Source organism: Budorcas taxicolor, chromosome 9 (assembly GCF_023091745.1).
Source record: "Budorcas taxicolor isolate Tak-1 chromosome 9, Takin1.1, whole genome shotgun sequence".
NCBI lineage: Eukaryota > Metazoa > Chordata > Mammalia > Artiodactyla > Bovidae > Budorcas > Budorcas taxicolor.
In genome coordinates this window covers 10,207,692-10,230,470 of record NC_068918.1, presented here as the reverse complement: position 1 = coordinate 10,230,470, position 22,779 = coordinate 10,207,692, and the positions used below count along the sequence as shown (strand labels likewise).

At 34.8% G+C, this 22,779-nt stretch overlaps 1 protein-coding gene across 1 annotated transcript in view; it reads left to right on the top strand.

The window, feature by feature from the left end:
• PHIP (pleckstrin homology domain interacting protein) overlaps positions 1 to 22,779 on the top strand; it is a 120,435-nt gene that overhangs the window by 39,784 nt on the left and 57,872 nt on the right. Inside the window, exons 8-15 of the mRNA XM_052645580.1 lie at positions 10,229 to 10,450; positions 10,731 to 10,831; positions 12,859 to 12,929; positions 14,282 to 14,382; positions 14,480 to 14,520; positions 15,273 to 15,371; positions 16,166 to 16,319; positions 16,739 to 16,873. Coding sequence (XP_052501540.1) covers positions 10,229 to 10,450; positions 10,731 to 10,831; positions 12,859 to 12,929; positions 14,282 to 14,382; positions 14,480 to 14,520; positions 15,273 to 15,371; positions 16,166 to 16,319; positions 16,739 to 16,873 — 924 coding nt within the window. The remainder of the gene's footprint in view (positions 1 to 10,228; positions 10,451 to 10,730; positions 10,832 to 12,858; positions 12,930 to 14,281; positions 14,383 to 14,479; positions 14,521 to 15,272; positions 15,372 to 16,165; positions 16,320 to 16,738; positions 16,874 to 22,779) is intronic.

Below are 22,779 nucleotides of genomic sequence, written 5' to 3'. Positions count from 1 at the left end.
AGACAGTATGATCTGACAGAATTTAAAATTTGTGTTCTCTATAAACTTCTGAGGACATGAAACATAGAGAAAGCCTCAGGAAATCCTCCAGATTGAAGAGATTGAAGTGACAATATAACACATGTTGCTATATGGGCTACTGCTGCTGCTGCTGCTAAGTTGCATCAGTCGTGTCCGACTCTGCGACCCCATAGGTGGCAGCCCACAGGCCCCCATCCCTGGGATTCTCCAGGCAAGAACACTGGCTGCTGCTGCTAAGTCGCTTCAGTAGTGTCCGACTCTGTGTGACCCCATAGACGGCAGCCCACCAGGCTCCCACATCCCTGGGATTCTCCAGGCAAGAACACTGGAGTGGGTTGCCATTTGCTTCTCCAATTCATGAAAGTGAAAAGTGAAAGTGAAGTCGCTCAGTCGTGTCTGACTCGTAGCGACCCCATGGACTGCAGCCCACCAGGCTCCTCCGTCCATGGGATTTTCCAGGGAAGAGTACTGGAGTGGGGTGCCATTGCCTTCTCCGTGCTATATGGGACCCGAGGCCAGAAAAGAAAAGGGAACAATGTCAGGATAGTTGACAGAATTTGAATGGGGCCTGTGGATTGGATGGCATTTTTATCATTATTTATTTCCCCAGTGTATGGAGATGTGTATCCTTGCTGTAGAGGAATGCACACTGGGATATTTAGAAGTGATGGGGCATCAAGTCTGTAGGTGTATTATATGGAGAGAAAGAAAAGAAAGGCGGTGATGGAGCAAATGCAGTGAATTGTTAATAGTTAATGTGTCTGGGTGATGGAAGACATTGGTGCTGATCTTGAAACTCCCATAAGTTTGAAATGCAAAATTGCTTTTTCAAAGTACATGGGAGGTAGTGTAAGGATGATACTATATATTCAGTAAGTTTGGTAATAATGGAAAGGAGAGCTAGAATATGGTAATTTATAAGAAGATAAATTTTTGGAAACTAGGTCAGGGTAAGGAACTAGGAGAGCAGATGAAAGAGGAGATAACTGATGTGCAGTGGTCTTTCTGGACGATAGATAAGTGAATGAATAGATTAAGAGCAGTTTATGTGGACTGTTTAGAAAGATAATTAGGTTTACAATGAACAGATTCTGCTTTTCAAAGTGAAGTATTTTACACGATGAAGAGTTGGTTGGGGAATGGGACTGAGTTCCTTAGAGATGAATGGTAAAACCTGGTAATAGGGAAAGAGTGATGAATAGGGGCCAAAAAGGGTTGCTGATTAGCCTTAGCCATCCAAATAAACAGGAGCTGTGAACTTGCAGTGCTGCAGAATTAGTCTGCTTGTCTTCTTTTCCATAATGGTACTTGGCATCTGGGAGCAGGGCAAGAGCAAATGATGATTATGTTGATAAAAGGTTAGTCAGTGGTGGTTTAGATAGACAAGGAGTAAGAAAATTCAGCCTGTGTTTAGATGATTGACTCTAACGTTTAGGGTAATTTGTAAGGGAAATGAAATACAGGTCTGATAGATTGGTAAGAAAATCAGTGGCCTCTTCTAGAAAATACATGGAAATAAATTTAAAGTATAAGCAGTTTTTAGCTGCTCAAATAAGTGAATTGTTATTCAGATAAATAAAAGACTACTAAGGGCTTCCTTGGTGGTTCAGATAGTAAAGAATCCACCTGCACTGTGGGAGATCTAGGTTTGATTCCTGGGTTGGGAAGATCCCCTGAAGGAGAGCATGGCAACCCACTCCAGTAGCCTGGTGGGCTACAGTGTGTGGGGTTGCAAAGAGTCGGATACAACTGAGCGACTAAGCACACAAATAAGGCTACTTTTTCCCTTGAAAAGAAAATGATATTATAGTATGCATAACCATATACATGATGATTTTAACATTTAATTCTGTTTGTTCTGATGACATCAAGAGGTGAAATCTGACTCATAAGCCATGCAGTAGCAAGAGAAATTAGAATTCTCTTTGTTGATTCTGCCAAGGACTGCCAAATTCTCCAAGATACTAAAAGTTTAATAATCACCTAATTTCTTTTATCTTCATGCCAGAGCAATCATCGTTGCTTGGTATGTTCAGTTGATGCTTCTCTCTTAGCAGGGAAAAGTTTACAGGTCTGCTTTTTAACTCTAAGGTTGTCTGAGCACAATTAACCTTCTGTACTGTTGCCCAAGTGTGTGTGGTTTTCTCCTTGCACAAGTCAGCAATTCTTTGTCATTTACTGTTCCATGTTGTACTTTTCTTCATCATTGAATAGTTAATATAGTTGTTACAGCTAATTGTCTAGGTTTCAGTTTAAAACAATGTTTACATATATACTTAAAAATAGTTCAATTAAGCCCTTTAAAACTTGTCTTCCAGAAACTTGAAAGTTGACTTTAGATTCTACTTTAGTTTTTACATAGAATATAAATGATTGAAGACCCTGTATCTGAAGTTGTTTTGTAAAGCTTTCCTGTCAGTAGGTAGGACATTTTTTTGTAGATTTTAAGACAAATTTTAATACCCAAGTGCTCAACGAAGTAGAAAGCCATGTCACAGATCTGTGGAATTTTTCTTGACCAGAATACAAAAGCAAATGTATATACATATTGCTTTTGTATGTACATATTTAATTCCTGGGCTTTAAATATGGAGAATGTCAGCATTCATTTTTATTTATGGAGAATGTCAGCATTCATTTTTATTTATCTGAAATTTGCCTCTCACACTTTTTATTTTGATGAAACTTTGTAGTTTCCATAAGGGATTCACAAAATAGGGACTTCTTTGGGATAGACTAAGAAGGAAGGCGGGTAGGTGATTATCTGCTGTGTAAGAGATCCAGTTAAATTCTAGAAGGAAAGGTCATTGGTACCATTTCCATAGTCCACTTAAAAGTATTAAAGAAATAACAGTGATTCCAGAGTAAATGTCTGATTCAGTTTCCTTCCTCTCCCCTAAGCTACAGAGCATGTTGATCGTTTTTAAAGGCACTTGGCATTATCACTGTGGCTGTGGAAAAAGAAAATTCACAGGGTAGTTTAAATTCATAAGTTTAAGTTCCACCCTTTATCAAGTCTTTTTACAAGTGATATCTGCACTGTTGTTTTTTCAGGATAGAGAAAAGTTACTTTTTCAGCCTTCTTGGCATTATCTTTGCACTGATAGGATATCTTGACATGTAAGAGAAAACAGTGTAAATTTGATATGGCTCATTTTATTTGGGGATTTATGTAAGCTAAAGCTACATGTTCTTTCTGATATCTTTATACTCAGTAAACAGAATGGTGAACGTGTCATTTATCTATGTTATCATGATAACACATTATGTTACTATTAACATACTAATGAACACTCTTTCATGGTAATTGTGACAATTTTACATTATTGAAAAGTGAAACTACTGATCCATTGCTACCTTTTATATTTGCTTGGCATTAACCACTAGCATAATATTATAATTTGATTTAAAAATGAATTCCAAAAAAAGCATCTTCAGTTTTCACCAGCTCATACATTTCTTAAAACTTGCGGTTAAAGTTAGCCTTTGCTCTGCTTCATTCTGTACTCCAAGGCCAAATTTGCCTGTTACTCCAGGTGTTTCCTGACTTCCTACTTTTCCATTCCAGTCCTCGATAAAGAAAAGGACATCTTTTTTGTGTGTTGGTTCTAGAAGGTCTTGTAGGTCTTCATAGAACCGTTCAACTTCAGTTTCTTCAGCATTACTGGTTGGGTCATAGACTTGAATTACTGCAATATTGAATGGTTTGCCTTGGAAACGAATAGAGATCATTCTGTCTTTTTGAATGTTGGTGCTTTTGATATTGTCCCAGGGGTCTCTGAGACTATCCTCAGTTCTTTTCATTCTTTTAACTTTATTCTGCTCTTCAGAAGTTATTTCCGCCATTTTATCTTCCAGCTCACTGATTCATTCTTCTGTTGCAGATATTCTGCTGTTAATTCCTTCTAGAGTATTTCTCATTTCAGTAATTGTGTTGTTTGTCTCTGTATGTTTATTCTTTTATTCTTCTAGGTCTTTGTTAATTGATTCTTGCATTTTCTCCTTTATGTTTTCAAGGTTTTTGATCATTTTTACTATCATTATTCTGAATTCTTTTTTAGGTAGTTGCCTATTTCCTCTTCATTTATTTGGACTTCTGTATTTCTAATTCGTTCCTTCATTTGTATAGTCTTTCTCTGCCTTTTCATTATTAATTTTTTAAAACTTACTGTGTTTGAAATTTCCTTTTCCCAGGCTTTAAATTTGAATTGTTTCTTCCTTTTGGTTTCTGCCCTCCTAAGGTTGGTCCTGTGGTTTGTGTAAGCTTGTAGAGGGTGAGATTTGTGCTGAGTTTTTTTGTTTGTTTGCTTGTGTGTTTGTTTTTCCTGTAATGGGCAAGGCTGAGTGGGGTGGTTATCCTGTCTGCTGATGATTAGGTTTGTATTTTTGTTTGGTTTGTTGTTTAGGCAAGTCGTCATGCACAGGGTGCTACTGGTGGTTGAGTGATTCCAGGTGTTGTATTCAGGTGGTTTCCTTTGTGTGAGGTCTCTAATTTAATAGTCCCTAGGATTAGTTCTCTGGTAGCTGCTGCTGCTAAGTTGCTTCAGTCGTGTCTGACCCTGTGCAACCCCAGAGATGGCAGCCCGCCAGGCTCCGCCATCCCTGGGATTCTCCAGGCAAGAACACTGGAGTGGGTTGCCATTTCCTTCTCCAGTGCATGAAAGTGAAAAGTGAAAGAAGTCGCTCAGTCGTGTCCGACTCTTTGCAACCCCATGGACTGCAGCCCACCAGGCTCCTCCGTCCAAGGCATTTTCCAGGCAAGAGTACTGGAGTGGGCTGCCATTGCCTTCTCTACTCTGGTAGTCTAGGGTCTTGGAATTCAGTGCTCCCACTCCCAAAGCTCGGGGCTTGATCTCAAACCAGACTTTTAGTCCCAACACCAGCAACTTTCCATAAATCTGCTCTGAAATTTTATCCTGTTTGCTGAGCCTCTCCTGGCTGAAGGCCAGTGAAACATTCCTGTTGTTTTAGGAGCACAGATACCTTTGCTGTGGCAGAGCACCTAGGAATGGCATGGGAAGGAGTGTCACGTGGATGAAGACCTGACCTTCGCTGGGGCTTTCACAGCCGGGCCTGGGGCCTGCTGGTTCAGAAGTAGCTCGTTTTAATTCTCTCTGACCTAAAGTTACATCTGGTTTCTAGAAAGGGAACAAAAATACTGCATTTGAAAACACCAGCTAAGCCCTCCCTTAATCTCGGCCCAATCCTAACTTTTTAAAAAAGAATATAGTTAACTTAGTTTTATTTGTGTTTGGCTATTCCGTCTTCACTGGGTACATTTTGCATCAGGTTCCTATTTTCCATCTTTGTTCTCACATATCAATTTTTTAAAAAATATTTTCATTTATTTGGCTCTGCCAGGTCTTAATTGTAGCATGCAGGATCTTGTACTTGTGGCATGTGAACTCTTAGTTGTGGTCTCTGGGATATAGTTCCCTGCTGCTGCTAAGTCACTTCAGTTGTGTCCAACTCTGTGTGACCCTATAGACAGCAGCCCACCAGGCTCCCCCGTCCCTGGGATTCTCCAGGCAAGAACACTGGAGTGGGTTGCCATTTCCTTTTCCAATGCATGAAAGTGAAAAGTGAAAGTGAAGTCACTCAGTCGTGACCGACCCTCAGCAACCATCACGGACTGCAGCCTTCCAGGCTCCTCCGTCCGTGGGGTTTTCCAGGCGAGAGTACTGGAGTGGGGTGCCACTGCCTTCTCCACTAGTTCCCTGACCAGGGATCAAACCTGGGTCTCCTGCATTGGGAGTGCAGAGTGTTAGCCACTGGCTACCAGGGAAGTCCCTCTCATATATCAATTCTTAAAGGAGCATTTCCTATGCTATAATACTAAATTTAGTACAGTGGTCACCCTTATATGGTATTAGTTTAAAATTAAATATGAGAATTTTCCCATTTGCTAAAGAAGAAAGATATAATGTGTCTATGGTATTCATGTACCAATTTAGACATGTTTAAAGTTTTTTTTTAATCTTGAAATAAGTATATAGTGAAGTCATTCAGTCGTGTCCGACTCTTTGCAACCCCATAGACTGTAGCCTACCAGGCGTCTCCGTCCATGGGATTCTCCAGGCAAGAATACTGGAGTGGGTTACCATTTCCTTCTCCAGGGGATCTTCCCGACCCAGGGATCGAACCCGGGTCTCCCGCACTGGAGGCAGACACTTTAAACTCTGAGCCACCAGGGAAGCCCTGAAATAAGTATAGACTCACACAAAGTTGCAAAAATAGTACAGAATCCCATGTACACTTTCATGTACCCTTCCTTCAGCTTTCCCCACTGGTGACATATGACACAGCTGGAGTACAGTATCAAACTAGGAAATAGACATTGGTGCAGCATTGTTAACTAGACTACACATCTTGAGTTTTCAACATTTGTACACGTGTGTGTATGCATGCATAGTTCTATTCAAATTTATTCCATGTGTAGGCTCATGTAACTGCCATCACAGTCAAGGTGCAGGACTGTTCCATCCCCGCAGAGTAACTCCCTTGTGCTGCCTTTTATATTTGCATGCCTGGCAGCTGCCCGTCTGCTCTGTGTATCTCCAGTGTTATCATGTTGAGAATATTATGTGAATGAAAGCACACAGTATGTAACTTTTTAAGAGTGGCTTTTTTCATTAATCATAATACCCTTTAAATACGTTTAAGGTATCGCATGTCTAGTTGGTACCTTTTTTATTGTGGAGTAATATTCCATTGTATGGATGGACCAGAGTTTATTTAATCATTATTATTCCATTCTCTCCATTTTGAACTTAGGTTTGTTAGGTTTTGAAGTGCTGATTTTCTGTTGTATCTTCTACACCTAAAGAAGCTGATATAATTCAGTGCATTGAAATGAAATTCTAGCATATCAGATTTTACATGTGAGAATTTACATTTCAGAATATTCTCAGCTGTGGATAGTAGTCTTTTTAGTATGATTTGGGTTGGCTTTACGTATCTTTGAATCACAGAATGGACGGTATTTTCAGTTATGACCCGTTATTCTAAAATCTCTACTTTCTATCATAGATTCATCACTTTCCATCTGCTTTTTTACTTACGTACTCATAAACCTATCCTATACTTGTGGGATGATATCAGTATTTTACCATAAGGTTCTTTGTCCAACCATTATTATTATAATATTTTAAATAATTTTAATTTCCATTATTACTAATAGAAATCATGCTCCTTATAGAAGTTTTCAGTGAACAAAGAGAAGAAAATTGAAAAATCACCTGAAACCCTGCCGCACAGGTGGCTCAGATGGTAAAGCATCTGCCTGCAATGCAGGAGACCCAGGTTCGATCCCTGGGTCAGGAAGATCCCCTGGAGAAGGAAATGCCAATCCACTCTAGTACTCTTGCCTGGAAAATTCCATGGATGGAGCCTGGTGGGCTACAGTCCATGGGATCGCAAAGAGTCGGACACGACTGAGTGACTTTACTCACTTATGTCTTGTCTGCTTAAAATTCTTCATTAACTTCCCTTGCCAGGTTAAATTCAAACTCCTTAACAGGCATTTAAAACTCTACCCTCTATGCCCTTCCTCAGATAAAACCTTTGCAGCTTAATTTTTGTTTTTAATTTCCCACTTATACTTCATACTCCCAGCTTTTCGCACTACCATGCCAAATCCTCAGTCCTAGCAGCAGTATCTATGTATTACTGAAAATAAGTGACTACTTCTTTTTCCCCCGGGCATTAGAACTTTGTTTAAAAACCTTGTCGGTTCAGGTTTTTTTCTGAAATCATGTTGTCTAATTTTAGCTGGAAGTTCACTGTTGCTTCCAGGATTTTTCCCTTATTGCTTATAAGATTCTACCACATTTTAAAACTTCTCTCACTTTTTTTGGTTCCTCCTTTTGTTTCCCGCTTCTCCACTTTTGGGAGATAATCCTCAGTTGTTTGTCTTGGTGCTGAGGTTAGACTCCTCTAATTTCTCTGCTGCTTGCTTTACAATTGCCATGTCCACCATAGCTCTTCCTCCTCCATGAGGCCTAGGAGCCCATGTGTCCTTCCTACCAAGGCCAACGCCTGTGCCTGTTTTCCAACTCTTTCTTTTCTTTCACCATTTAAGTGACATTACTTTTGCCTCATGTCTGTAACTCTTAACGTTTTGATTGAAAGAGTGTAATGTTCTATTCTTTGGTTTATAGACTTTACTAACTTTTGATGTAGGCTTCTGTAAAGAATGATCATCTGTTCACGTTCTGCTGTACAGTTTGGTCTTTTTATAAGGAATAGTTTTATCAGTTTTTTAATTCATCCTTTCACATGCAACTTAAACACATTTATGTAAGAATATTTTCCTGGTAAATTTGATTTTTCTTCTTGTCTACACTCCTTTTCAAGCAATTATCTATGTGTACTTGTGTTTCTGATGGGCTTCCCTTGTGGCTCAGTTGGTAAAGAGTCCACCTGCAGCGTGGAAGAGCTGGGTTCAATCTCTGTGTTTCTGATAGTCATTTTAAAAGAACTTAGTTGAATTTGTCAGATCATATTTAGTTTCATAGTCACATAAAAATAAATGATCACAAATAATGATTCATGAGATAGAAATTGCCTGAGGATGCTTTCGGATTTTGTTCGAAATTCTGCCAGGAGTTCTGGGGATCCGGGTGAGGGTTGGGGACAGTGTACTACTTTATATCATAGAGGAGGACAGTGAAGAGAGATTTCCCCGAAAGTAATATGAAAACGTTCTCTCATGTAATTTAATGGAAGAAAAGAAAGGTTAATTGGGATAATACACACTAAAGCAAATTGTGTACAGTTTTGGGGGGGGGTGATATTGTGGGGGATTTTTTTTTTCTGTATGTGTCAAAATAAAGCAGAATTATAAAATACGGTTAGTGAACTTAATACATTCATAATATACCTGGACTTTCTATTCAATTTTATTTGGTGAAAAGTCACTGGAAACTGACTTTTAGATAACAGGTTGCCCCCTGTCCTTTTCATAAAAGGTGGCATTTTGGTCAAAAAGATGTGTGCGTTTTTTTGTTTGTTTTCTGTTTGTTAACATGGAAGATAGAATATAAAGCAGACTTATTCAGATACATAAGAAATAATGAGATGACATGATTTTATTCTTCATGTACATTCTACATGTGTTGGTATACTTAAAATTTTGTTTTTGTTGTGAATGTAGGTCAGAGCCAAATAGTGCCTTAGTTTTTAGAAGCAGATACTTCTCTGTGTCGTTGCTGTTGTAGATCCTCTTAAGTACTTTCTATGGCAGATAAAATAGTGTGTGTGTGAATTTTTTAACAAATTAGATTGGAATATTTGTAAAGAGTTCTTACCTCCAGCCTTTGAAATGTTCTAATAAATTTTGAATCTGGGGAATGGATATATGAGGTTAATGGTAATATATTGTACTCTTTGTATATTTAAAACTTTTTAATAGTAAAAACTAGAGGGGAAATAGGGAGAGGTTGGTAAAAGAGTAAACTTTGAACTATAAGATGAATAAGAAAAATTAAAGAAGGAAAAAAAGTCTAGGAGTTCTTACTGCTGCTTTGGCTAAGTGAAAGTGAAACGCTTGTTTGTAAATACAGATATTCGTAGGAAACTATTCTTTACATTTCTCCTTGAGCTTATGCTTCTGCAAAGGGTAAACAGGTAGTATATATATTTTTAATGACATCATGCAGCTAAAATTAACTTTTTTCTTATAACTGATGTTGAGTGACTTTGTATGTAATGTATTTAGCATTTAGCATTGAAGATCAATGGTGGGAAACTCATATGTTACAGATTTTGGCTTTGTAGGAGGAAAAAGCATCAATAAGCTTCCTTTCATTTTTATAGTAACGTAGCTAGGATTAGTCACTATTGCATGTTACATTTGTTTTGCAGTTATAGTTTTGTTATATTAGAAGTTCAGATTCTTTGACAAGATTCCATATAGAGGCTGCCTTGGGTAGTGGGTAAGGGCCATAGGTAAAGGTTAGTTATTGCTAACATCCTACTTTTCCTGTTAGATTGTGGGCACATACAAGTATTCTTTATAAGTGAATAATTTATAAAATAAAGCACCTTGTGTAGAGGAAAGTTTCTAACACAAGTATATAATACATTTTAGTACTTAAAGTTATAAATATTGGGAAGTGGGTATAACAGATAGGATTAAAAAAATCTGTGTTAAGTATTTGAACTAAAATTTATAGTTAATTCAATAAATATCCATTTTTATTTTAAGGGTTCTGATGACTGTCTTGTGAAAATCTGGGCAACAGATGATGGGAGATTATTAGCTACTTTGAGAGGGCATGCTGCTGAAATATCAGACATGGCTGTCAACTATGAGAATACCATGATAGCAGCTGGCAGTTGTGATAAAATGATCCGAGTCTGGTGTCTTCGTACGTGTGCGCCTTTGGCTGTTCTTCAGGGCCACAGTGCATCTATAACGTCACTACAGGTAATCATTTTAATCCCTGAAAAATCCTCTGTGGTTACAGTTTAAAATAAATTTTAAGAAGTCACCTTTATAATCCATTGTATAAAGCCAACTAAAATAAAGAAAGGAATATTTTCTCTTTTCTCTATAAATAAATGGACTTTAAATATGAAGGTAACCATGACATTTGTCAAATTGGAGTGTTTAAACATTATTGTTATTTGCTATTTGTATGGTTAAAAATAGGTTTATTATTTGGACTATGTTACTCTTCTTATAAAACTGCTTCTTTCTTTTTCAGTTCTCACCATTGTGCAGTGGCTCAAAGAGATATCTGTCTTCTACTGGGGCAGATGGCACTATTTGTTTTTGGCTCTGGGATGCTGGAACCCTTAAAATAAAGTCAGTTGCTCTTTTATTTTTTAGGATAAATATGTTTAACTTAATGGTTGAAATTATAAAGTATAAAGTAATCAACAGTAGGAATAATTTTATTTTTCTCCTTGAGTAACATTAATTTTGGCTCTTCACTGACCTCTCGCTTTTATCCTTTCCTTTTTGTTTTCATGCTTTAAAGAAAGTTATATGTTAACATGTTTATTTCTTGTTTCTCTTACCGTTTTTCCTAGCTCTCGCTTTTTCAGAATATTCCTGTTTTATTACTACTACTTTTTGTTTGCTGCAGTAACTCCTTTTGATATTTAGAACATAATCTTCAGAGTTCCTAGTTCTTTAGAAGAATTGCAGTTATTTCTGTTATTGTATCTATAGAATAGATTTTATTGTGGATCTAGGGAGATTTAGGAAAATGGAATCATTAAATTTTCACTAAACTACACCAAGGTAGATAGATGCACCCTTCTCTCTGCCCCATAATAGCATTTTGCATTTATGCTTTTACCTATAATGATATTTTGGTTTATCGAAATAAGTTGTCTGGACAATACTATGTTTGGGTTCAGGACACTGAGGCAAAGAAAGGTTAAATGACTTTCTCACAGTTAAAACGATATTTAAAAATGGCAAGGCCAGGGCTATAACATTTCCTTGCCCTCTGGTTTTGTGCTATTTCGTGCTGCCTCTCAAGTGGATCTAGTGGGATAAGTGCTATATTTACCCCATAGACCAATCTGTGAATGGAGAGGTGATGTTCACCTCCATTTTACAGATGAGGAGACTCAGGTACAGAAGTGTTGACTTGCCTAATAAGGTCACGCTGATAAGTGGCAGAACTGGAAACTGAGCTCAGAGGGCTCCTAGGCCTTAGCTTAAAATATTTCCTCAAATGTACATTTAAAAATAAATTATGTGTACCTGCTTATCTGTTTTTTCCCTTTAAGAGTACTAGCATTTGTTTCAAATGGCAGTCTATATAATTGCTTACATATTCTGGTTATGGGTTCTAACTAACTGCTTGTTTGGCATGTGCCAAAAATTAATAAAAGTGTACCACAGTCTATAAGATATTAATGAAAGCAGTTCTTTTTATTGCCTATATGATAAATTTAGATAAATTTACTTAGAGGTAACTTTTTTCTCTAAATAAATGTTTAGGTTTCAGGAATGTTTTAGTAACTTTCTCTAAGCTGTATCAGTTATGCTTAGCTATATCAGAGCTAATGAATATTAATAAAACTTGTTAAAATGTCAGTTAACAAAATAATTCTGTACATTTTTCCCCTAAATGATCACAAGACTGAAACCATTCTATGTTCAGTAGCTTGCATAGTGAAAGTTATGCAGTGCACTCTGATTGAAGGCTCTAATTATTTTTTATATTTTTCTCTCCTAATATTCTGAGAAAAATTAGGTTGAAATATATGTTAAAGGGCTTTAAATGTAATCACTGTATTGGAATATTACATATATATTGTATATGTATTAGAACTGGTATGGGTAAAATCCATAATTTAATTTTTCTTCAGTCTGGTTGATTGTAACAGTAAGCATGTAATGTTAGTACTATTAGTATAAACATATAATCTGTAATATAATTATGTAATTAATGTAAACATAGTTAAGTGTGACCTATTTTCTATAGATCACTATTTTAAATGAGCAATATAGTTGCTTACATATTTATGACTTTTATTTCATTATATATTTGTGCATTGCTGTTCTGCTGTATGAAACTGAGAACCTGTTAAATTTTATTAGAAGTGAGTGTAACAACGATGTGTCAGGTAGGACAGTGACTTTGTTTCATGTATAGATTGTTACATAATGAGGAACTCCTCTAAAAATCTATATGTAAAGTTTCCACATGATCCTGCTGATCATGACACACAATGATTTTGAACTTGTTTTTAGAAAGGGCACCATCTGTTGCTTCTTATTTTGTCCTTCTGTAATTATTTTTTGAGGCAGCTGAGTTCTGGTGGTGTTTATCTCTTTGGGATATTTTTGATTAGTTATTTTTTGTATTACAGTCCAAGACCTGCAAAATTTACAGAGCGCCCTCGACCTGGAGTTCAAATGATCTGTTCATCTTTTAGTGCTGGTAAGATTTTTTTTCTTCCTGACTCTCCACTTAAAAGTTGTATATTTGAAGGCTTCTAGTGGAACACATAAAATTTTGGAATATACCTACTGTTGTAATGGAAATCATATTCTCTTGCATGTACCGGGGGTGGTCATAAATTAGTTTATCAATATTTGAACTTTGCTTGAGTTTAGCTTACATACTCATTTGGTTGAGTGTTTTACTAATTAAGTTTTTCTTTAAGAAGACAATAAATCTTTTGTAGGAGGAAATAGTTTCAAATTTTACTGTTAAAGAATAAGTCTTCGAATAATTATCTCATTGAAAAGTATTTTAAATCTTTTATATTTTCAGTGATTTTGGAAGTACTTACGGCTGAGTAAAATAGGTTGATAGACATTCGTACATCTTTATTACTTATTTTGCTCCAGATTGTTCTTATTTGCTCTTTAAAAAACAGCTTTATAGCAGTGATGAAATTCCAGTTACAGTTTGAGTTTATGTAGCAGCATTTTGAATGGATACCAGAGTCTTGATAAACAAATTGTGATCTGGAGATTTTAAGTGAATTGATGAGAAAATGAAACATGAATTAATGTTCCTAATACTAGTTCTTTCCACAGTTTACCTTTTCTTTTCATAATTGTGGTTAGCAGTAGTACCAGAGACAAGTGATTGCAAACTGATGACATGAGTCTTATTTTTGCTGTACCAGTATCTAAACATCTTTAATTTCTAGCTTCTCGATTTCCACTGCTACTGCCATGCAGACGGTTTTACTTCTAGTATTAATATAAATATAGGCTCTGCATATGCTTCAGGGCACTCTAGATGCAATTTTATATAGCATTGTTTTCAACACGGTGGGAGGGTATTGATTCTGAGAGAGGGTAAAACTGCATGTACAAATAGCTGTAGTGCCGTAGAATGTATGTGCTCCATGACAGTCGTAGTGAGAGTTCAGAGGAGAGGAGACTTACTGGATTGCAAGCCTGGAAGGCCCATAGTGAAGGAGTTGGGGCCTAAATACTTGCTAGGATTTTAGCAGATGGGAAATAGGGCAGGAGAGGGATTTTAGCAGAATTAAGACATATTTTCTGATAATATTAACATGATTATGTAATTATTAGTGAAATCATTTGTAGAAGACAGCTTCTATAAATATTGAAAAATTCCAGTCATAGCTTATGTTAGCAGACTCTTAATTTCAGGTTAGATGTATTATGTTCATTAGGATAAATGTGAATAGTTGTAGAATGAAATATTAGTCTTTCAGTATATAGTATGATAATGTTGCTTACATTTCTTATTTAATTTTCAGAGAGTTTGAGCTTGTATTTTACTCATCAGTGTTTGATGTTATTCCTCAGGTGGAATGTTTCTGGCCACAGGAAGCACAGATCACATTATTAGGGTTTATTTTTTTGGATCAGGTCAGCCAGAGAAAATATCAGAATTGGAGTTTCATACTGTAAGTATTGTTGAAAAGACTTAGATGAGTATGATATAGATGAGTCTTAACAGTTTATATTTAGGATCCTCTTTTCTGTTCATTTGTTTGTATACAGGACAAAGTTGACAGTATCCAGTTTTCCAACACTAGTAACAGGTAAAATAATTATTTTTGTTTGTCAAATTGAATTCTAGTTTTCAAATATGAAATAAAGACAGTCCTATGGTCAGGTTTTAATTAGCTTTGTATATTAATTAGCCACCTAGAATAAAGTTCTTGACCAGTTATGATGAAAAGTCAATTTTCATCACATTCTTGTTAATGTGTATTTATGTTTTATCTATAATAATTTATTTGGCCACTTTTTTTTTTTCAATAATAGGGACTTTCATCCACCCTACATATTTTCTGTACATATCAAAGTGTAAGGAAACTTTTAGTAAAGATTGGGAATACATTATAATGTAATATTTGAAGCAGAAGTATTTATTGATAATAAACTTAGATGATATTGTGTATGTTTTTTCATATTCTTGTTTTAACTTTAAAAATGATATTTACATCTTGAGTAAAATGTTGAGAGGAGAATCAGTGTTTTTCTCTTGGAAAGTATCAATTCTCTTTCTAAGGTAGTAAATAGTGGCCTTGAATCGCTTGAACTTTAGGAGACCTAGCCACATACATTAGAATGTGTGTGTGTATATAACATTTTAAAAGCCTCTGGTGTTTCAGAAATTCTCTGATTTGCAGAAAATACCAGGTAGAATAATCTATTATATTAGAAGGCTGTGGAAGGAAAAGTGAAAGGTTGCTTTTCAGCGTTTTAAAAACGTAACTCTATTGGAAAGTGCATTTTGGTGAAGCACATGTGATTTTTTTTTTTCTTTGGCGGGTGGGCTCCTTTGCAGGTTTGTAAGTGGCAGTCGGGATGGGACAGCACGTATTTGGCAATTTAAACGAAGAGAATGGAAGAGTATTTTGCTGGATATGGCTACTCGGCCAGCAGGGTAAGAGATCACATTTGAAATATTACATAGATATATCTAGATCTTTTTAAAGTTGTAAAGCTGTTTTACAGGTTAGTGTGAGACTCACCCTATAAAAGCATGGATCATAATCTCATGTTAAACTGATTACTTTTCTGTGATAATTGAAGGTGCTTTTGGAGATGAAAATGTTGACTTTTATAAAATGAGTTTTTGCCCTGTGTGAATTAATGATATTCTGCAGTTAGTTTTGTTGACAGTACGATAGTACTATAAGAATAGCTGTACCTTTTACTACTTTTTCAGGAAAACTAGAACATACAGTGTTCCATCTGACCCAGGGGTGATGTGGTATATCCACTGGTTATCTCTAGCCAAGAGAAATTATACTACATGTTGAAATTATCAGTTTAGTTTTAATATTTTAACGTATTTTTTTCTGTCTGTGTTGATGCATAGTAGTCTTGAATGGGGAGCAGAGTATCAGGGCATGACGGCAACAGTAAAGGATGGAGAGTGAGCGGCATGGCACAGAGGTCTTAGACCCAGAAAGATATTAAAGTCAGTCATGCTTACTCAGGCTCATCTGTTACTAAGTATCATGGCAGCACCGGAATCCTGATTTTGCTGACTCCATACAGTGATTTTTGCCATTGTTTTTTGTTGGTTCAAATTATTCTTAAATACTGTGTTAAGCGATAGTTAGTTATCCATGTTAATGAATGTAAACTAAGAAAATACATTTAGGTTTTTGTCATGCTGATATTTTAATAAACAATATCATTGTAAACAAATGCTGCTTCCATCACTTTCAGCCAAAACCTCCAAGGTATAGAAGATAAAATCACAAAAATGAAAGTAACGATGGTAGCATGGGATCGACATGACAATACAGTTATCACTGCAGTTAATAACATGACTTTGAAAGTTTGGAATTCTTACACTGGCCAACTAATTCATGTCCTGATGGTGAGAAAAAAGACTAATTTTTATTTGGTATAAACTGAAGCTGGTTGTAAAATAGAATACTTTTGTTAAGAAATAAAGTCTTTTATGTTATCTGAGATTTCTTACTTGCTGGCTAACAGGTCTTTTTGGGAGAATGGAAATAATTTTAAAATGCAGTTAAAGACGTTTGGCTTAGAAATGTAGATCTAGCTGTCTTTTTTAATATTCAGGGCTGGATAAATAAATAGTACTCACAGGTTTCACTTGATGATAGCAAATCCCTGGACAGTGATTTTATTTTAGCTCAACTTTTTTTATTATACATTTGATAAATTTGAAGATTTTTACCACTTATAGCAGTGTTGTCATATTGGTGTTTGTTTGATTCTTTTTTTATCTTTTAATATTTATAATTCTTTGACACTTATAAAATATTTCAGGGTCATGAAGATGAGGTATTTGTTCTTGAGCCACACCCATTTGATCCAAGAGTTCTCTTTTCTGCTGGTCATGATGGAAATGTGATAGTGTGGGATCTGGCAAGAGGAGTCAAAATTCGATCTTATTTTAATATGGTAATTATCAGTCTCTTCATTTGATAGCTGTTAAAGATTTGGGGAGTTGTTGATACAGGTCCCCTGCATATCACAAAGGAAATCCATTTAAGAATTGGGTCAGACATTTTCACCGTAAGTTTCAAAAAAATTATTTATTCCATACTTTTATTAAATGCTAAATTTAAAAGAAAATTGCCTATATTATAATACCTGTTTATTTGTGATATAACTAGTTTAGTTTTTGAGATAGTTTTAATAGTGAAACTTTGAAAAACTAACAAGTATGAAATGACAATATAGATAAGAAAAATGTTTCAAAAACCATGTGAAGAAATTATAAAGAAATACTGTGTCATTGTATTTTACCAGCAGTCCTCCAGTACAACAGAATTTGATTCAGGTATATCAGTTTTAAATTAAAGCCAAAGAAACAGGTATTCTTGCCTTTTATCATTATGGTATGTTAGATGTTTCTTTGGGTTAAGCCCTTTTTCCCTCCACATTTTGTTTCTTAAATGGATATTTGATGTTTTCTGCTGAGTATTTAAGTTGCAGTGGTTTAATATCATATAAAACGTAATGTGCAATGTTTCACGCCTCTGAACTACTCTATAAAGGCAGAAGTGCCCCTCAGATGCTGACTTTGTGTACCTAGACATTTTTTTTCATCCCTTACCATATATTAGGGATGCCTTTCAGCAAAGCAAACAGAAAGGCAGGCATGTGCTTACTTTTTTAATATGATTAAATTTAAAAAATCAATTATAAAAGCCTCTAGTAAAAAATCATAAAGCAGTAGCATTAATATGTGTATGGCCAGAATTGTTTTGCAATAAAACTATTTGACAAAAACCAGTCATTTGTAAAATATAATGGCTTGTGAAATTTTTCATAAAAGTGACACTACTTGATTGATCATCATTGTAAAGTTACTTCTGTGTAATAAGCAGAATAAGAAAGAAATTTTTATCAGTGAAGAAATTAATTTTAGCTGTTGTCAATATGCCTTTAGTCTTCATAAGGTAAGATATAAGATTGGTCAGATTCTTTCCTAAAAAGTGTTAATTATTTGGATTACAAATGTTAGTGATAGATGGATTTCCTTTGTGATTATGTATATAGAGGAGAATTTTTAAAAAAGTAAATCCTTAACTATGCGCGTGAAGAATTTTTTCTTCTCTCCTTCTCTGTCTTTGTGTTTCTGATTTGCTCCTCTTTGGAACATCTCTGTCAAATAAGGAAGTCCTGTCTCAGTTTGCCTTTATAGCTTCAAAAGAACACAAATTGTGGGCTACACATGTTAGTTTCATATTTTCAAAGATCTCTGATGTATTAGTAGAGTGTTTGGAGGGAAAGTTTTCTCTCATATTTGAATATTACTCTCACCTTTCAGTTATGAAGGTGAATTTTTCCTCATCAGGTAAGTTGATCACAATAATACTCCACCTTGTCCATAGATACAAGAACTACAGCTTCTTAAGTTTGAAGTGACTTGCTCTTAGACCATTAAAAGTTAGTGATGTAACCAGGAGTAGAAGTCAGCCATATTATGTTATATACTCTTTGAAATTAGGCAAGGGGTTAGTTCCATTTCTGCCTTAAAAAGTATTATTTATTTAATAAGAGTTTTAGATAAAGCTATTTTCCTGTTCTTTCTATGAATAAGATAGAAAAAAGCCTATAAAGGGTGGAAGAAACAGATTTTTGTAATAGAATTGGATGATATCTATAGAATCTTCAAACTATGAGAAAAAAAAACATAGGCTTTTAAAAAAGGGTTAAAATATCTTGCATTTAAAAAACTGGAACTTGAGCTACCCCTCATCTTGTTAAAACACAGATACTCCTTTTAACTTTCTGCATGATGTTTTCAGCTTCTAAAGTATTTCTGCTTCCAAAACGCATAGTACCACATTTGGGTCTCATGAAACCTTGTGGTAAAATTGGGGTAGGTTTTATTGTTACTGGTTTTATGAATGGAGAAACTGTACAGAGATGAAGTGATTTGCCCACGTTTACCCAGATCACTAAGCTATCATATGGGCACTTGGAGTTTAAACCCATGTTTTTTGTCCCCTGCTAATGTGTTCTTAATGCTATGCTGTCTCTAGTTATGGTTGGTTGTTTACATATAGCTAACTTCCAGCTATGTCCAGTTAGTAACATTTCCAGAAGGAACATATTTTCATAATGATAGCTTTGAGGTAGATCTTTTGAGATCTTATTATTTAGCTCGATGGTTTTATCCTGTCTCTTAATTTATAAGTTATCTAAGTGCCCTACTTTATGCTCTTCACTCCTTTGTTTATTTCATTTTTTTTTTAAATCTGTAGGCAGATAGAAGATAAAGCATCCAGCATTGCTATTAAGAAAATAAAAACCATTTGAGGGAGAAGTAGAAGCTTGTGTTCACTATCTGCTATCATGAATGTTGAGTTTTGGCTATAGTTATAACTCTTTGGCTGTGTGTAGCTAATCAGTAAGTTTTTGAGTTACTAAAATAACATAAAATTTGACAAGTACAAATTCAATCCATGGTATTAAATTGTACATATTTAATTGTATTAGATCGTAAGTTCAATTTACTAAACACTTTTTAAACACCATGTAGAGGGACTCGTTATAGTGCCTTGGATGATTTAAAGGATGAATAATTCTAGTGGAATATACCCCATTTTTAGACTAGAAATGGTTAAAGTTAACACAAAGTGTTGAGATTAAGTACTATTTCATGTGAGTTTCAAAATTGAAGCTTAGAATTTGCCATCAAGCCAGAAAATAAGGGATGTAAATTGTACCTTTAAAAGAACAAAAGTTCTGTATACAAATTCTTAAAAATAAGTATATTTTGAGACTACTGCTTTGAATTTTGTACTTGAAATTTATACCTTTACAAAATGTAATGAAATCATGTGACAAAAATTATTTTGTATTAATCAGCATTTTACTGCCCTTTTCTTGCCTGTTAACAGAAATTTAAAAAAAACTTTAAAAAATCTGATATCTTCAAAGTATCTTTAAAAATCCACGTTTCACATATAGTAATTATAATTTAATAAATTTATTAATAAAGGTAATAGATTTTAAAATAAGAAAACATTTTAGTATGGCACATGATATCCTTCAGATAAATATTCTAATTCCTTTTTTTTTCTGTATCAAGCACAGTTTTTAAAATCTTTTTAAGACCACCTAAATCTGTAAACAGATTAAAAGATTTAAGATTGAGAATTGAGATAAAAATGTTTTAATTCCTTGTCTGCTTACATAATTTCCTAACTTATTTCAAAATCTTATATATAGATTCTCAACTTGCTGGTGGTATTGTCTAGAAAAACTGATGGGGTTTTTTTCCTTACTTTCATTGCTAGCTTTCCTCTTAATAGAGGATCTGCATGATAAAAGCACTTGAAGGGGTTTGTGTTGGGTTTGTTTTTGTTACTTCTAAGCAGTGTATGATGAGTGAGATGGTTTAACTCCAGACATAATATGGAATAGACAGTACATGCTCCTTGCTCTCTCCTGCCCCTCTGTTCCATCTTTTAACTAAAAATAAAACAATCTTAACATAAACTTTTAAAAGTATTTGTTGAAAAAGCATACTGTGTAAGGCGGAAAGTTTGTTTTAACGAACCAGAGAAAAAAGCTAAAGAGAAGATTAACATGAGATAACTTTATTCTTCAAAGAACAACAACAACAAAATACTAATTCTAGGCCTTAAGCTTTACTTATTTATGTTCATCTAAAAACTTAGTCAGTTATTCATATTTTCAGATCCTATGTAGCTTAAGTATTCTGGGCAAAGATTGAGTATTTTGGGATATTTTATTGAAGGTTGATAGCACTAATTGCACAGAGTTGAGCAATCCCACATTTTGTCTTTGGCAGTGGCAGGAGATAAACTTTATCTTGTTTTGATAAGGGTTGTTCTGAATTCTAGTTAAGAGGCTCTAAAGTCCTATTAAATGTGAAGAGGCTGATAAATCAATCCTCCAAATAACTTGAAAATGTGTACAAACTCTCTTAACTAAAGTTGAGGGCTTTTGTAATATTCCCCATTCTCTGAAAGAGATAGGCAAGTTTAGAAGTTTTAATACGACCATAAATGTTCCTAAACACAGAGTTGTTTTTATACCCCTTTTTCCCTTTGTGTTACTACAGTACAGCTAAGTTTTAACTACAACTTTAACTAAGTGAATATTAAGTTGATATGAAAAGATGTGGAAAGAGACTTTGAAACTTCTTGGTACTAGGGCATTTGGAATTTGTAGATCCCATTTCAGTAGCTGATGTTGTATGTCTGGCACTTTTGCTGTATCTTTTCTGCGCTCTTCTCTATTTCTGTTGTTCAAGCTATGTCAGTCTTTCTTTTCATGTCTTTCTATTTCTATAATGTTTTTCAAAGCTCTAGTTTTTGCCCTTTGTCTGGTTTTGATATTGAAGAGTACAATGTCTCTGGCTAGAAAGCAATTTTACTGAATTTGAGTTTTGCTTTGCTTTTGTTGTTTCCTGGGTAAATTCCAAATAACAGTTTTCATTTATGTAATCAAATTTTCCTTATTTATATAATTGTTAACCTTTCTTTTACTTAAGAGATTAAAAAAAAAATGTTCCAGTGTCCACTAATCCAGAACAATATATTTCTCCTTGCAACGTTCCAAACAAGCAGAGGCTGCCAATCCACCACTCAGAATTTTTGCACATGCATACTTCTGACATTAACATGTTCTCAGTGTGACTTCTGTTTTAGTTTTGGATAATTATAGCTACATGTATCTAAGAAAGGGAGAAATAAGCTTGAAATAGGTGTGTCTCGTATTGTGTTCTCTTGTGAATCAAGATTTCAAGACCTTTCTCTTCCTCTCTCTTCCTTCATCTTTTTCCTTTTTTTCTCCTTCCTTTCCTCTTATCTCACTACCTATCATCATCTAACAAGATATCATATACTTGCAGTCTTGTTTGTTAAAAGAACTTTTTATGCTTCCAGTCTTTGTTTCAGCCTCTCTGCATAAGAAATTACCTTCAATCTTCTGATTATAAACTTTAGTTACTGTCATTTTCTTTCAGATTTCTGGGATTCTTTTGATTCTCTTTCTCGTCTATATCTTGGTATGAAAAACATATCTTAAAATTTGTTGCCATGAATGTGAACTTGTCTCTAGCTTGTCGTACTTTATTTGGTGAATTACTTCTACATAGTAATTTTTTGATGTGTTTCATGATTTGCTATCACAGGGATATTTGAAACTTGATAGTTACAAGCGAAAGTATATAAAATTGTAGAATGTGAATATGCAGGTATAAACATTTTGATTAGCAGATACTTGAGTGCTTATTTTGTACATAAACACAAAATGTAGATGTCGTCCCTCTGTTTGTCTTTTTACTCCACCTTGCTGCAATTTTGGGGGAGATAAAATATACCTGAAAAGGTAAATTGGCTAAATAGTTAGAAATGATAGATAGCTTATGAGGAAAGATAATTGGTACATCTAAGGATGTGAGGATCACTTCAGGGTGAATGGTCAGAGGAGGAAGAAGTAAGAAAAATACATCAATAACCAAATAAAAAATGTTAAGACATGTTCATAGAGTAATTTAGAAAGTTTTTCTGGACTAGATTTTGAAAAATGGGTAATAAAACGAAAAATATAAAGTGAAGTGGCTTGTTGGTACCCTCATATTACTTGTAAACATAAAGGATATTTAACCTAGTGGGAGTTAATTGGTAAATTAATTTATAAATTACTTTATATTCCAAAAACTTAAGGAGAAAAATAGGTTGGTTGCTAGTGGTAGTATTTCAGGTATGAAATTGGATAGGTGGAAATCTGCTTTCATCAGTGAAATCATAATGAAATATTGTAGGAATGGGTAGTAAATTTGTGAAAGAAAATTATGTAAGACTTGGTGTTTTGTGATG